General features: G+C 35.7%; 1 protein-coding gene across 31 annotated transcripts in view; it reads left to right on the top strand.

The window, feature by feature from the left end:
* Nucleotides 1–17375, top strand: part of LOC119834173 (Down syndrome cell adhesion molecule-like protein Dscam2) — a 57088-nt gene that overhangs the window by 27159 nt on the left and 12554 nt on the right. For 22 of the 31 annotated variants that reach the window (XM_038358454.1, XM_038358453.1, XM_038358456.1 and 19 more), the window contains exons 13-29: nucleotides 17–171; nucleotides 8894–9187; nucleotides 10924–11043; nucleotides 11203–11376; nucleotides 11460–11548; nucleotides 11652–11859; nucleotides 11951–12107; nucleotides 12351–12602; nucleotides 12689–12799; nucleotides 13061–13302; nucleotides 14022–14177; nucleotides 14450–14598; nucleotides 14864–14996; nucleotides 15261–15370; nucleotides 15634–15793; nucleotides 16315–16463; nucleotides 16814–16896. In XM_038358454.1, the coding sequence (XP_038214382.1) occupies nucleotides 17–171; nucleotides 8894–9187; nucleotides 10924–11043; nucleotides 11203–11376; nucleotides 11460–11548; nucleotides 11652–11859; nucleotides 11951–12107; nucleotides 12351–12602; nucleotides 12689–12799; nucleotides 13061–13302; nucleotides 14022–14177; nucleotides 14450–14598; nucleotides 14864–14996; nucleotides 15261–15370; nucleotides 15634–15793; nucleotides 16315–16463; nucleotides 16814–16896 (2742 nt within the window). Of the gene's footprint in view, nucleotides 1–16; nucleotides 172–2583; nucleotides 2671–2947; nucleotides 3236–3408; nucleotides 3697–5422; nucleotides 5708–8893; nucleotides 9188–10923; nucleotides 11044–11202; nucleotides 11377–11459; nucleotides 11549–11651; nucleotides 11860–11950; nucleotides 12108–12350; nucleotides 12603–12688; nucleotides 12800–13060; nucleotides 13303–14021; nucleotides 14178–14449; nucleotides 14599–14863; nucleotides 14997–15260; nucleotides 15371–15633; nucleotides 15794–16314; nucleotides 16464–16813; nucleotides 16897–17375 lie in introns of all 31 variants that reach the window. The other 9 variants (XM_038358460.1, XM_038358480.1, XM_038358473.1 and 6 more) reach the window with 4 other exon arrangements.

Below are 17375 nucleotides of genomic sequence, written 5' to 3'. Positions count from 1 at the left end.
AAACGTGAAATTCCAGCGTGCTACCGATCAACCGCAAACAGAAGGTGTTCCCCAACGGCACGCTGGTGATCGAGAACGTGGAGCGAATGAGCGACCAGGCCACGTACACGTGCGTCGCCAAGAACTCGCAGGGCTACAGCGCCCGAGGACAACTCGAACTGCAAGTTATGGGTACGTTCCTATATTATATTCATATATTTTTGTGACTATTTCATTGCGGATACATGAACGCATGTACCTCCAAGTGAGTGGATAGTATAAACAATTTTAGTGTCAATTTTGTATACATTTTTTTTTATAAATGGGGGGTAAATAACGGTTATTTCTAAGTACTTTTATAAGAGTATTTTACACACAGAACGTATAGGCAAAATATATGCAGCTAGCAGTCAGTCATATTCAAATGAATTTTATAATATCAATCAAAGATGATAAAAAAATTGTTTATATTATTTCACACATACATAATTTGGTAATATAATGCGATCAAAGTAATATCATACTTAAATTGTAATTTTCAGTATAGTAAAGGCGTATATAATAATAAGAGAATTTATTATTTATATACTGAAATGTATGTCGAAAAAAAAAGGATAAAGCATAAAATACCATGATACAATATATGAGCATCTACGAATAAACCAGTTTCTTAACTTTCTATTTATTATCACAAATAAAATATTTAATTGCATATTATTAATATATAATCGCTTAAAATTTTGGAATGTTTTCAAAATATCTTTTAAAATATTCTGGAAGTTTCCATTTTTGTAGGTTCACAAAATAATATTCTTATATTGATCGCATTTATATTTACAATAAATTTAGACTAGGTACATTGAAGACCTAATCTGATCTGAATAAAAAATAGAGATTTTTCCTCTGAGAGAGGATAACATGTGACGACAATCATTTTTCAATATTTGTTATTTTCTATGAAATAGTAATTTATTCACAATATAATATGATCACATTTTAAGCTCAAGAGTATGTTTAAATTATTGTCGTTGCTTAGAAAAATTTTCTCAAATAATCTGTACAAAATTTAAGCGTGTATTGATATAAATAGTTATTCTGTTTGCCACTGCTCGAGAATAATGATTTTATTAAACTCATATTTAAAGCTGTAAGTAAATAGTAAAAAAATATATATTAATATCGTAAAATAGGAGTAAAATGTAACAAAATAAATTTAAATAACGTTATTTATACTTTTAAGTTAAAAAAGTCAATGCAATACACACTTAAAATTTCAAAAACTTTCATGTTCATAACAATTCTCATGTGTTTTTGTATTATTCGAATATATGAAATGAAGAATTCATTGCTTACTTGAAACAGAATTTTAATAAAATTTATTTTAAAAAATATCATCTAAATGGCAATGTGGTAAGTTACAGATTGGAACTGGGTTCGAATCCCAGTTATAAAAGTAAGCGATTAAACTGAGATTATTTTTTGGAAATACATACACTTGTATGAAGTAAAAGAAGTCATTTTTATAAGTAATAACAGTTTTTTATGAATTAAAATCATATCTCAGCATTCTTCGAGAAAAGTAATGTTATATATCGCTACCTAAGTTTACATAATACTGTATTTATTTATGTCAACACTATCAAACATGTTTTTGATATATTTAATATTTTGTTCATTATAACATTACTTCAATTATAGAAATAAGAATTAATGCAATTTTTTTCAGGTTATTTACATTTAATGCCTATTATAGGGTGTGATATGTTACTAGGGTGAATTATAAATATTTATACCCGCCAAAGCTACCCCTGTACCACACAACATATACTCTTATGAAATTAAATTAACTATTTGTTCAGTTCCCCCACAAATACTGCCTTTTGAATTTGGCGACGAACCAGCAAACGCTGGAGACATGGCATCCATCTCTTGCGCTGTGAGTAAGGGTGACCAACCTCTCAATATCTCCTGGATATTTAATGGACAAATCGTATCCCGACACAATGATATGGGAATAGTTTTAACCAATATCAACAAAAAAACTTCCATATTGAACATCGATTCCGTGAATGGAAGCCATAGGGGCACTTTTTCCTGTGTGGCAACAAACGCAGCTGGCTCAGTTAACCATAGCGCTGTTCTTGAAGTCAATGGTACCGACTCAAATAACTTCTTACAAAGTTTTTTGTTTTCTATCCTTTATTCCAAAAAAATCCCAACTCCTATATTCAATTAGCTTCTTTATCTTAGTACCCCCGCAAATAACACCGTTCGAATTTGGAGAGGAAGTGCTTAATGAGGGCGAAACGGCATCTGTGTCGTGTGTAATGAGCAAAGGGGATCTGCCCGTTACATTCAAATGGCGTTTCAATGGAGAAATTATTGATTCGCACAATACTCTCGGCGTCATCCTTACAACAATTAGCAAGAAAACATCAATATTAAATATTGAGGCTGTCAACGCGGTGCATCGCGGGTCGTACACTTGTGAAATAAGGAATACAGCAGGCCAAACTAATCATACAACTCTCCTTAGTGTTAACGGTTCGCTTCTGTACTTTTATTTGTGTTTTTTCTTATATTAGTGCTTTTTTCACTATACAGTCCCCCCTCAAATCATGCCCTTCGATTTCGGCGATGAACCGGCAAACGCAGGCGATACCGCTTCTGTCCAATGCGTTATGAACAAGGGTGATCTGCCTGCAAATTTTTCGTGGAGTTTAAATGGAAAGATAATATCATCCGCGAATAGTTTGGGAATCGCTATAGGAAGCATGAGCCGGAAAATGTCAATTCTCAACATTGACTCCGTAAATGGAACACATCGTGGAGTTTACGCCTGTCACGTAGGAAATCTAGCCGGACATGTTAACCATAGCGCAACACTAGAAGTCAATGGTCTATCTTTTAGTATTACTTCTGATTCTTACTTAATTTGCGTGCTTAGTGATGTAGTGTTCTTTAACAGTATTACCCCAAATCCATCCCTTCACCTTCGGTGACGAGCCTGCCAACGCGGGAGATACAGTCGGACTTCAATGTATGGTGACAAAAGGCGATGCACCAATTAATATTACGTGGTACTTGAATGGAAAATCAATGAGCAATGTACAAGGCGTAACAGTGGCTAAAATAGGTCATAAATCGAGCAGTCTCTCAATAGACGCAGTGTCGTTTGTACATACGGGAGTGTACACTTGTTCCGCTACAAACCAAGCGGGTCATGCGAATTACTCCACAGATTTAGTCGTCAATGGTAACTTTTCAAAGTAGATATAATTAATGTTTGCTTATTTTCTCGCAATTAAAATTGCATCAATCTCCCTTTCCCTATCCCACAACGTAAAACTATGACATCATAAGAAATGTAAATACAACATCCTATGGTATTTAAATAGTCCCACATATTTATTCATTTTACTGTAACAGTTGTACCACAGGTAACACCATTCGATTTTGGTGAAGAAACTTTGAACGCAGGCGATACTGTGTCCCTTACGTGTACTGTAGGAAAGGGTGATTTACCTCTTAAAATTCACTGGCAGCTTAATAATGCACAACTTAACTCGGGAAACGGCGTTTTAATAAATAGAAATGGAAAGAGAATATCTATATTAAGCATAGAGAACGTGCAACATGAACACATCGGAAATTATACTTGCATAGCTGAAAACGAAGCCGGTCGCAGTAGTCACAGTGCTCTCCTCAATGTCAATGGTACCAATACCAATGAATATAATATCTAATTGCTTTTTCGTACTTTATTATTCTATGTATTTTGTTTATACATACCGTTCACATACATTCCTTACACAAATCCATTTCTTTAATTCTCCTACACAATAATGTCTATGAAGCAAGCAATATCAAGTAATTACACGTTTTTAATCATGTTCTATATTTGAATGACAGTTGCGCCTCAAATTATGCCATTCGATTTTGGAACGGATCCTGTCAACGATCAAGAAATGGTAGTTGTCATTTGCTCCGTCACCAAAGGCGACTTACCTTTAAGTATACGATGGTACTTCAACGGGATTCCCCTCAGGTCTGAGACCAATGGCGTATCACTAACAAATTCCAAACGCACTAGCCAACTGACAATAGAATCAGTGTCACACCACAATCAGGGAAATTACACGTGCTCGGTCAAAAACCAAGCGGGCAACACTAATCATACGGCTGAACTCTATGTTAATGGTACACTTTGCATATATTTTTTATGTGCTTATTAATTTTTTCATACCCTTATTCCTACCACAGTCCCGCCACAAATTATCCCCTTCGAATTCGGCGAAGATTCATTCAATGCTCAGGAAATGGTATTAGTCACGTGTACAGTCAGCAAAGGCGATCAACCATTAACAATAGAATGGTATTTTAATGGAAAAAAAGTAAAATCTGGGGATATTGGAATTACTTTAATGAACACAAAACGGACCAGTCAACTGAGTATCGAGTCAGTTACACACCAAAACCAAGGAAACTACACCTGCGTTGTGAAAAACCAAGCAGGCGTATTGAACCACACTTCTCAACTTTTTGTTAATGGTATAAATCGTTTAAATTTGTAGTTCTATAGATTCTTATGCCTTTTTACCTGTCCTTTAAGCTTCCTTCCTCTGTAACTTTGGCGGGCTATAAAAACGAAAATGATGGTAATAATCTAAGGTCCATTTAATTTCATCACGTTTATTTCAGTGGCACCTATTATTACGCCTTTCGAATTCGATGAATCAGTTTTTTTCGGTGAAGGAGTTCAAGTTATGTGTCATGTACCAAAAGGAGATACGCCTTTAAATTTCAAGTGGACTTTTAGTGAAGGCGATGTGAGTTCACTGACAGGCATAAATATCATTAATGCTGGAGACAGGGGCTCAGTACTCATTGTAGGTGCCGTTACAGCTAAACATTCTGGCAATTACACATGCACAGCCTCTAATACAGTTGCCAAGGCTAGCCATCACGCAACGCTCAATGTCAAGGGTATACGTTTATTGTAAACACGTGTCTGCTTTTCGTATTTTGTTGTTTCTCCAAAATTCCGATAGAGTTATGTTTAGTAATTCCATTAGATTATTATTTCACTTTACAGTGGCTCCGATAATATCTCCCTTTGAATTTGATGAAGCTGTATTTTATGGTGAAAGTATACAAGTAATGTGTCACACTCCCAAAGGTGATACTCCTATAGACTTTACATGGTCCTTTCGAGGAAAATCTTTACAAAAAAATGATGCTGTCACGGTAACGAAAGTAGGAGCAAGAAGTTCAATCCTCGTTATTCCATCTGTTACTGAAAAACATAGCGGAAATTATTCCTGCACTGCTTCAAATATCGTTGCATACGCGAATCACACTGCTGCACTACACGTTCAGGGTATAAAATACGTACTTATCATTTTTGGTTCTAATTTTATTTATTTTTTATTTCGTTTGCCAGTTCCTCCACACATCGTTCCGTTTGAGGCCGAGGAGCCAGTTTTTGCAGGAGAGTCCGTACAATTAACTTGCCACGTTTCCAAAGGCGATACACCTTTAACTATTACTTGGAGCTTTCACGGAAAAGAATTGTCTTCTCACGAGGGCATAACTACAACGAAGATTGGTCAACGAACGTCGTTACTCACAATAATTAGTGCTATGGCCGGTCACAGTGGCGAATATTCGTGTCACGCTGCTAACCACGCCGGCCTCGCTCTTCACTCTACCTCAGTCAATGTTCATGGTATCTCCTGAACCCCTTCACAAACTTAGCACGCTGCACGCTTGCCTAAAAATTAATTTCGGCTTTCTAAATTAACAGTATTACCGTACATCGTGCCCTTTGAAGCGGATGAATCAGTATTTGCCGGCGAATCGGTACAACTCAACTGTCACGTTTCAAAGGGCGATTTACCCCTTGACATCAAATGGCATTTTCATGGGTTTGAAAATTCATCATCGCATCTCGGCATAATGACAACAAAAATGACATCGCGAACTTCCTTTCTTTCAATTGTTGCGGCTACCGCAAGCCACAGTGGCAACTACACCTGCGTAGCTACCAATAGTGCCGGCTCCACTAACCACTCCACTGTCCTTAACGTTCATGGTCAGTTACATTTATGTCATCAACCATCGTATTTTATTTTTATAGCTGTACTGTGCTACAAGATGCCAATGGGGAATAAGCACGAATTCTCTATTGATGTCTTATAGCAACGTAAGCTTGTTGAGTACTTTTAATTGCCATTTTTTTTTTCTTTTTATTGCTCATATTCATTTTTTGTACAGTTACACCAAACATTTTACCATTCGACGTCGATCAAGCCTTATTTTCTGGTGAATCCGTTCAGATGATGTGCCATATATCCAAGGGAGATACGCCCCTGGAAATACGGTGGGATTTCAATGGACATTTACTTTCACGAGAGCTAGGAAATTTTTCAAAGGTCGGTGACCGTACATCCGTCCTAGTGCTGCCATCGGTTACGGGATCCCACAGTGGAAACTATACATGTATTGCAAAAAATCGTGCAGGCAGAACTTCATATACTACCACACTTAAAGTTATTGGTACATACAGATTTGTGTAGTGGCAAACTTTGCTTAATTTAATCGACAAACTATTTTAAGTTATTCCTATCCGTATTCCTTAATTTTTCAATAATTAATACTTTCGTATCTTACTTAAAGTGGTCCCATACATAAACCCGTTTGAAGTAGAAGAGTCTATATTCGCCGGAGAATCCGTACATCTTACATGCCACGTATCGAAAGGAGATAGGCCTTTACAAATATCATGGAGTTTTCAAGGAGTTGAAATTCCCTACCATAATAATATGGGCATAACTACTACAAAATTGGGAGAGAAAGCATCTGTTCTTAGCATTCCAACAGCTATGGGTCAACATAGTGGGAATTATACTTGCACAGCAAGTAATAGAGCTGGCCGTGCACATCATTCCGCTGTCGTCAATATTCATGGTACTACGGCGTCTTAACTGTTATTAGAATTTCGTGAACTAGATATATACGGCGTCGTTAAAAAATGCACGTTATTAGTTTTACTTGTAGTATTCATTTTTATTTTTATTTTATGTTAGTTCCACCCCATATAATGCCATTCGAGATTGAAGAATCAATTTACTATGGAGAATCTGTTCAAATGACATGTCACGCGAGCAAGGGAGATCGTCCGATGTCTCTTTCGTGGACCTTCGAAGGTCAAGATTTGTCGACTCATAGTGGAATAAAAACAATGAAGATGGCAGAACAGACTTCGTTTTTGTCTATCGCATCTGTCACCGGAGCTCATAGTGGCAATTATACATGTATAGCTAGAAACAGAGCCGGAGAAGATAGATATTCCACTTCTCTTCATGTCAAGGGTATTTCAAATAAATATAAAAGCATGTATATATACTTATATATAAATCTAACTATGTGTATTTTTCTTTGCTCAGTCGTCCCTCACATCAAACCATTCGAGTTGGACGAAGCTGTGTTTGCAGGAGAATCTGTCCACCTCGACTGTCATGTACCTAAAGGCGATATTCCTCTTACCATATCTTGGAGTTTTCAAGGGCAATTCATAACACGTAGATTGGGTGTTAAGACAACAAAACTAAGTGAACGCGTATCAGTGCTAGACATCCCAGTAGTAACGGACATAAACAGTGGGAACTACACTTGCACGGCAAGCAACAAAGCCGGGACCGTAAACCACACAGTTGGTCTCAACGTAATCGGTATTAATACGTAAATGAAACTAATATAAGCTTGCTTTCTATTTAGTTCCTCCCGTGGTCCAACCATTTTCATTCGGAGAAGTCGCCCTGAATTCTGGCCAAGTGGTTACAGCAGCTTGTTCCGTAATTGAAGGAGATCACCCCCTACAGTTACGTTGGCTTTTCGATAGTGAACCAATCAAACCTAGATCAGGAGTTACAGTATTTAATATTGGTGAAAGAAGTGCAATTCTCAGTATCGGTTCAGTAGCACATAGTCACGCAGGGAATTATACTTGTGTCGCCGACAATGAAGCAGGAATTGACTCACATACTTCATCATTAATAATTAACGGTGCTTAGTTTTACCGCGTACTTAGACATATCATAGGTTTAGTTAATTTTTTATACTTTTCTATGTTCATCTTATTTTGACCACCATTACTGACTATAAATTATATTTTCAGTACCTCCTAATATATTGCCATTCTCATTCGGTGAAAAACCAGCAAACGTGGGAGAGTATTTGCAGGTAGCATGTACTGTAAATTTCGGAGACCTTCCATTAACGATAACTTGGACGTTTAATAGTCAACTCATATCGCAAAGAAATAATAATTATTTAATATCTAATTCGAAGCGAAGTAGCTTACTGATCATTGAGTCAGTGGACGATAAGCATGCTGGTTCTTACACATGCATTGGAGAAAATCGCGCTGGTCGAACTACTTATTCAGCTGACTTGGTTGTATATGGTTAGTCGTCCGGTAGTAAATTAGAAAGTTTATTTTATCAACTAGAATAATAATTTGTTTCAGTTCCTCCAAAAATAGCACCCTTTTCTTTTGGGCCGGAACCGGCTTTCTTAGGAGATTATTTTGCATTACAATGCATAATAACTCATGGTGATCAGCCTGTTAAAATTGAATGGACCCTTAATAATCAATCTACTAGAGGCATACCCGGTATCAGACTTAGCAACAATGATCGAAGGAGTAGCGTCCTCACAATAGAATCTATAGCTGCAACGCATGCCGGTGTATATAATTGTACCGCAAAAAACGCCGGAGGCGTCGTTTCTTACACAAGTGAATTGGTTGTAAGGGGTGCGGACAATTATTACTAGTATATTTCGCTTGTATTCTCTCGTACTTCTTTAATATTGTCCTGTTTCGCTTTATTGTCAATTTTTGCTCTCCCAGTACCGCCCTTGATAGTGCCGTTCACATTTGGAGACATTCCATCCAACCCTGGAGACGCGGTGATTGTTAACTGCCTCGCGACCAAGGGTGACTTACCACTAGACATCTCATGGACCTTTAGCAGCGAAACGATCGATTCGAATATGCACCGTGACATCATGACAACGCCTTTGGGTCGCCGTGCATCTGTGCTTACAATAAATTCTGTGAGCGCAAACCATCAAGGAAACTACACTTGCATTGTGCAAAACGCCGCCGGACGCGCAGAACATGCGGCGACTCTCGTCGTTAACGGCACGTTTCAAAATTCCTTGAATATATTCTATTAAATCATTAATCTGAAAATATATATTTAGGAAACTAACATCACAAATCAGCACCAATATATACCTGAATCGTATACACTACTTTACATAATATAATCTCAAATTGCTAACAGCTTGCTAATAAATACATTAATCCACATTTCTGTGGTTGGTTCCAGTTTTACCGCGAATAGTTCCATTTTCCTTCGAAACTCCGCTATATGCAGGCCAAGCCACTCAAGTGACATGCCTAATTTCGGAAGGTGATCTTCCAATTGATATCCAATGGTACTTTGAAGAGCAGCCCTTAAAAGAATTAGCCGAAGTCACAGCAACTAAAATAGCAAAAAGGGCGTCACTTCTCCTGATTGACCCAGCAGGGTGGTCAAATACTGGCATGTATACATGTCTTGCCCGTAATGCTGCGGGCTCCTCCAACTATTCCGCCTCGTTAGAAGTACATGGTACATGTTTACACTTAACACATGTATTATCAGTGGTATCAGTAAAACCTCCTAGCACGGCCGACGCTTTGCATAGTTTACATAATGTGTGCTTTAGACAAAGATTATTGGCAGTTATATCGTCTCTCACAATCGAATTAGTGCATTTAAATGTATATCTAACACAATAAAAAACGCGAATAGAATTCATCTATAAAATAGTTGACTGAAAAACCTCTAAGATAGAACTGTACTGTGTAGGAACCGACTGCGGCTATCATCGACGACATCACCCCTCTTCCACTTCCTTCCTGCATTTTTTACCATATCCTCTCCCTTCCTTACTATCCTATCTTAGATTTGTTTTTTATTTGCATTTTGATTTCGCTTCATGTTGCTTTTCTAACATAATATTTGATGAAAGAAAATAGAAATGAACATAGAATTAAATATAATATTATATATGTTAACATACCTGCTAATACATAATTTCATCAAATATTGCAGCTATCGCTTGGTATATTTTGGTTCTTTAATAAATCCTGTTTTATATGTTATGATTTGTAGTTAGATTAGCTTTAAATAAATTTGCAATATTACAATGACCGATAGTTACCAAAGTTAAAAGCTTCTAAAGCATAAGCTTTTCATACGTGTCATCGCTAATTAATGTCTATATAAATTATCAAAATTTATTTTTGTTTAACTTAATTCTTATAATTTATTGCTATAGAGGCTTTTAATTCAATAGACTGGAAAATTTTAATATCGTTATTACAAGGTAACACGTAATATTTATCCGTGACATTATTAAATTCTATGAATCAATTGCTAAACCAAATAATATAAAAGCTAAATTTAATTTTAAAAACCTGATCAAAGATACAATCTTGCTTTAAAATTTTCCAGCTTTTTCTTAGAACATGGGAGCAATTTCTTTTGTACCTAAATATTTACATATTTATAATACTATTAAACGTTATTTATTACTGAAATAAATTGTTCCATGTGTTCTCGATCTTTTTATATTTTTTAAAGTCCATTTAATAAAAAAAGGAAAAGCTACTGAACTGAATCCAATTTACGTACTTTAAAATGTTGATCTGAACTAGTTGTGTATAGCACAAACTGTCTCTCATTTTTAATACATACTTCAGATAATTCATGCATTTCAACAAACAAGTATCAATTGTGAAAAAAAAAATTAATAACTTTGTTTTTACCAAAATTAAAAGTAATGACATCGGAGCTTTTGTTTTAATAAAACTGGAAAATATTTTAGTTCCCCCACGTTGGATTTTGGAACCCACTGACAAAGCCTTTGCCCAAGGTTCTGATGCTAAGGTTGAATGTAAAGCTGATGGCTTCCCTAAGCCCCAGGTCACATGGAAGAGGGCTGAAGGTAAGAATATCTGAATTAAAAATTACTGCAAGTGTGAGTCGAACTCTTGTTAAATTTGTACCTGAATCGATAGAAGTGTAATTAATACAAATTAAATATACATTTAATAACAAAAACATTTACTTAACAATATTAAAAAGATCATAAAATATATTACAGGTGATACGCCAGGCGATTACAAAGACCTAAAACCAAATAACCCAAATGTTAAAGTTGAAGATGGCACATTGACTATTTCTAATATCCAAAAGACAAATGAGGGTTACTATCTTTGTGAAGCTGTTAATGGAATTGGATCTGGATTATCTGCAGTAATTCTTATTAGCGTTCAAGGTACGTATTTCTCTAAAGAAAAAATAATTGTAATTTACAGTCTCCTTTGCAAAATAAACTTTTTTATTTCTTCTCCTTTTCAGCTCCACCCCAATTCGAGATTAAGATGCGCAACCAAACTGCTCGCCGAAGTGAACCTGCTGTTTTGCAATGCCAAGCTAAGGGTGAAAAGGTATTATTGAACATAGATCTTTAAATAGAGATAGATTCGAGGATTCAATATATTCTAGCGCCAAAATTCATATTTTTGTAATATGTTATGTTCTATCTTTCAGCCAATTGGTATTATCTGGAATATGAACAACAAACGTCTCGAACCCAAATCCGACCCACGATACACGATTCGCGAAGAAATCTTACCAGGTGGTGTTGTATCCGATTTAAGCATCAGACGCACCGAACGATCCGACAGCGCCCTGTTTACTTGCGTAGCCACAAATGCATTTGGATCCGATGATACTAGCATCAACATGATTATTCAAGGTGAATTTCCAATTGTTGATATAAAATTTGAATTTATGCATATATAATATAATTGAATATTGAAACGAAAACTTTATTCGCCTACTTACAGAGGTTCCCGAAGCGCCATACGGTTTGAAGGTTTTGGATAAATCTGGAAGAACTGTACAACTCTCATGGGCTGCTCCCTACGATGGAAATTCGCCTATTAAGAAGTTCCTCATTGAATATAAACGCGCTAAAGGCAACTGGGAAAAAGATATTGACAGGTAAAATTAAAATTATATTAATCAATGAAATATTAGTTTTTTTAAGTTTATTTATAATTGCTGAATTTTAAGTAATGATGAATGAAATGATCTAATCGATCATTTTTATAATAAAAAAACACAACAATAATGATAAAAATTCAATAGATCCAGGGAAAATTTTGTTTAAACGAAGTTTGAGATAACCAAGTGTATATTATAATAAATATTTTTTATTTATGACATCCTTTACTAAATTTACAGAGTACTTGTCCCGGGAGATGCCACTGAAGCCGGAGTGTTCAGCCTTAGACCAGCCACCGCTTATCATATTCGCATCGTCGCCGAAAACGAACTGGGAACCTCTGAACCATCTGAAACTGTTACCATCATCACCGCTGAAGAAGCCCCCACTGGAATGCCACAAGATGTCAAGGTCGATGCTGCTGATAAACACACCCTCAGAGTTACCTGGAAACCACCTCCACCTCAGGACTGGAATGGCGAACTCCAAGGGTAAGCTATTAATTTACAATAATTTTAATTTTGTACTACTCGAATAGGTCATTATTAATAACTTTTATATATTTTTTTGATTGCAGATATTATGTTGGTTACAAACTGGCGTCAAGCAACAAGTCTTTCGTATTTGAAACTGTTGATATTTCCAAGGAATCCGGCAAGGAACACCACCTCGACATTCTTAATCTGAAGTGAGTTTATCATATTTTTATTTTCGAATGAAATTAAGAACATATTATTTATCAAAAATAATCTTGACCTGGATGAATAATACAAACTGCATATACTTACATTATAAAGATTTTCATGTTTCTTGCTTTACAACAAATTACTATAGTCTTGACTTATGTTATAAAGTCTAGGTGAATTACCTGCATATTAAAAATTATGGTTGTCCATATCATTTACCAAACAAATTTTAAACATTCATTTATCGCTGTCCCATATTCCAGAACGTACACCCAATACTCGATCGTAGTGCAAGCGTTCAACAAGATGGGATCCGGTCCAGTGTCGAACGAGGTCCGCGCGTACACAGCTGAAGGCGCACCTTCCGCCCCCCCACAGGACGTGCTCTGCACCACTCTCACTGCGCAAACTATCCGCGTGTCCTGGGTCTCCCCCCCTCTCGCGGCCGCTAACGGACTCATTAAGGCGTACAAGGTTATCTACGGCCCGAGCGAGACTTGGTATGGTGAGTAGATTAGTTTAACTTTGAACTCTCTAAATCTCTTACACAGAAAGAACATTTTGATATACCAATACTTGCTAAAACAGTTCTCATTAATCCAGAATATGTTTATCCTATAATTAGGGTTGTAGTTACAGATAGATAATTCTTAATTGCACACAAAATTTAAATAAAAATATAGATGGAACACAAGTTAAACAAAAAAATACGCACAAACGGCGGAATAAAATTGGATTGAAAGAAAGGAAGAAATAATGTTTATTTAACACCACCACATTTTTTACACACAGTTAAATTAAAATTAAAATTAAAAAGTGAACTTATGACTAAACGGTGTGGTGATAAAAAGGGTAATTACTCAGCGTGTGCTACGCGTAAAGCGCAGCGCTGATTTTCAGTAGCCCCTTGTTGTAGTGCCAGTCAAAAGAAATAAACATACATGCATACATTATATAAACAATACAAACATACTTATAGATATTTTAAAAGCAAATTGGTATTTAAACTAAATATAAATAAATAATATAATAATTATAAAATATAATAAATGAAATAAATTATTATAAAATAAGGCGAAGAAAGGAAACAAATTATAAAATCACTATATACTATACGACTAATTGGATTGGATTGGAGAATTGGGAGGATATTAAAGCCAGTTATCACCATAAAAAAAGGCAAAGAATCATTCAAACATATTTAACATAATATTTAATCCATAGACGAGAAAACCAAAGACACAAAGATCACGGCGAGCAGCGAAACTATTCTCCACGGCCTCAAGAAATTCACGAACTACTCTATGGAAGTGCTCGCGACCACCAACGGCGGTGATGGCGTCAGATCGGTCCCCATCCATTGTCAGACTGAACAAGACGGTAAATAGGATCATCTTATTAATTAATTATTTATTGTTTTACTTGTGAGTTATGAACATTTAATAAGAAGAAAGAAATGAAAGAACGGGATCATCCAATTGTATGCATAATGGACTGCAATTGAATTAAAACTTGAATTTTTAAGATATTTAGGTTTCTAAAATGGCCTGCTTTTAATATCTAGTATTTATTTAATAAGAAAACTGAAACAGCAGTATTATTTCTATAATAAATGGATGATATGTTATTAATAAATTTATTACGTTACATAGTTCCCGAAGCCCCTCGAGCAGTGAAGGCCCTAGTAATGGGAGCAGATTCGATCTTGGTATCCTGGAGACCTCCCGCGCAACCCAATGGTGTCGTCACTCACTATAACGTCTACACGCAGGCACAGAACGCTGAACCCCATCCTAATAAGGTATGTGATGATTATAAGGCTATTTTATTCAATTTTTTTTGCTTCTCATCAAACGGTCAAAAACCCTAATTATAGAGGTAGATTGAATGACGAGTAAACTAATTTATTAAACGTTTTACGTTTTTACGTTCATTATCAAGAAAGAATTATCATCTCTAAGATAATAATTGAATCTGCATTTAAAACAACACGATATATACGAAGAGTACGCAGCATTTATGTATTTTTTAAATTATTTTAATAATTCCTCCCATAAAATCTACAGGTACCCGCCTCTCAAACGAGCTACTCCGCGACCGAACTGAAGGCTGGACGTTACGACTTCTGGGTGACCGCTTCCACCAACATCGGAGAAGGACAACCCTCAGCCACCGCATCTTGCAGCCCTAGTGACAAAGGTAAATGAATGAATAAATGAATGATTGGTTTAATGTTGTCTATGGATCTTTACGAGTATGATTAAGTTGTTTTGTTTTGTTAGTAGTTTAATTTTATAAAAAAAGAAAATCATTGATGTTGGAAAGTCTTTCCTTTCTTACTCTATTTATCTAATTTCAATGTCTATATGTTAATATTTTATCTGTTTATGATTCTTATAAACAAAAAGAGTGCGTTTAATGGGTGTATTCAACTCTATTAATATTATTATGTATGTTATATAGTTCCCGCCAAGATTGCATCGTTCGACGAATCATTCACCGCTACATACAAGGAAGACGTTAAACTGCCCTGCCTCGCCGTCGGAGTTCCCCCACCCAATATTTTGTGGAAGGTGATATGATTACACTTACTTTATTTTGATTATATAAAATCCTACAGTATACAATAGTTTTGTTTAAATACGTGTGTGCATTCCTTCAATATAAATAGAAAATATTATGTTGATCTAGTAATCGAAATTGTGTTTAAATAAACACATAATGGTAGTAATTTACATAATTTATACCACTAGAGTGCGATTACCACCAGATCACATTTTTAATCACTCCCAAAACATTATAGAAATATTAAATTATTTATATAATTGTCGTACAGGTAAAAGGACACCCTCTAGAAGCCTCCGAACGAGTTCGCCAACTGCCCGAAGGATCTCTGCAAATCGCCGGTGTAGCGCGCGAGGACGCGGGCGAGTACTCTTGCCACGTTGAGAACCAATTCGGCACCGACACCGTGACACACACGCTTTCCGTACTTGGTGAGTTATACAGGGTGTTGTTTTGAAAACACGACTATTTTAATTAAGTCTTGGTTTATTTTTAAATACACAATACACGATTTTAAAATTGTCGTGGAACATTAAAGTTTGAAATTTTAAATTAATCTATAGCTTTTATTTCATATATAGTTATTGATATATTATACTTCGTAAACAAAACAATCGTACAAAAACGAGCAGGAATTGCCTATTTATAAGATACATAAATGTTTTCAACCATATCATAATATCAATTATAATCTCCGAAGTTTATCTGGAAATGTTAAGATATTTTTTACAACTATACATTACTTTTACCCTCTCTCTAATGTGTCATATGGAAATATATGTATCTGTCGGAGTACTGTGTGTTTAAATAAAAGTGTGGAATTCCGTTTTTTGGCTGCTCGAAGTTACCCAAAATGCCCAATATGGAAGACCTAATCAGCCCACAGAGCCCTATACTGCGTGAGCTGACATATCTATGTTATGATTTTAAAATATTTATAATGCACTTCTAGCGCCCCCCTTCCCCCCACAACTGAGCATCGCGTCGTCCTCCGTGTCGTCACTGACTCTCCGCCTGAAGCCGCCTGTAGACGCCGACCAATCAGCTGCCGGTTATACCATCCATTATAAACAGGAATTCGGAGATTGGGAAACCGTTCAGGTATTTGATGTTTTTTTTTGTTTTTTGAATTGATTATGTATAAATCATACATACATACAAAGTATGAAACAAAGTCGCTTTCCGCCGTGCGTCTGTATGCTTTGATCTTTAAAATTACCTAACGAATCGTGATGGGGTAATACATGGAATGATTCAAGGGAGTGGGAGTGGGGGGAGGAGTTTTACTCCGAATTGAACGCATGTGTAGCCACGAGCAATTACAGTTTGAAATTAATAAAAATTAAATTAAAGTCTTTTTGCGGTCTTGTTTGTTGGTGAAGATGAGAGTAACTTTATAATTTTAAATTATACTTTAGAAATCTATACACTGATCTATTTTGACATTTCAGATTCCAAGCAACACTGACACTTACACACTGGAGAACCTCTTCTGCGGATCTAGATATCAACTTTACGTGACTGCTTACAATGGGTAAGAATAATTGCTTCTTATTGTTGTTATTCAAACTATGTGTGTTGCAATTATTATTAAAGTAGTTAGTTAGTCAATTAGATGTGACTTTTTTTCAAGTTTTACTAATCGTATAATAAATAATCTGAAAGAGAATATATTTAATATAATACAGTTTAGCTTAAATTATAACTCACACGCACACGCATAGAACATAATACACTCGCTCGAGAAACATTACCCTCGTTCCGTCGCAGTCAGGTAAAATTATGAAAAAATTGCAAAATTTCCTATTAACATATATAATATTTAGTATAAATACCAATTTGCTTTTAAAAAATCTACAAGTACGTTTGTATGTTTATATAATGTATGCATGCATGTTTATTTCTTCTGACTGGCACACCAACAAGGGGCCTCTGAAAATAGTCCAAGAAAATGGGTAGGGTAAATGCGAATTTGAGATTAAAACTTGAATTTTTGATATAATTTACTTTGAG

Source organism: Zerene cesonia, chromosome 19 (genome assembly GCF_012273895.1).
Source record: "Zerene cesonia ecotype Mississippi chromosome 19, Zerene_cesonia_1.1, whole genome shotgun sequence".
In the NCBI taxonomy this organism is placed as follows: Eukaryota; Metazoa; Arthropoda; class Insecta; order Lepidoptera; family Pieridae; genus Zerene; species Zerene cesonia.
Note: the sequence above shows the minus strand (reverse complement) of the source record. Positions and strands in the feature narration are given on the sequence as shown.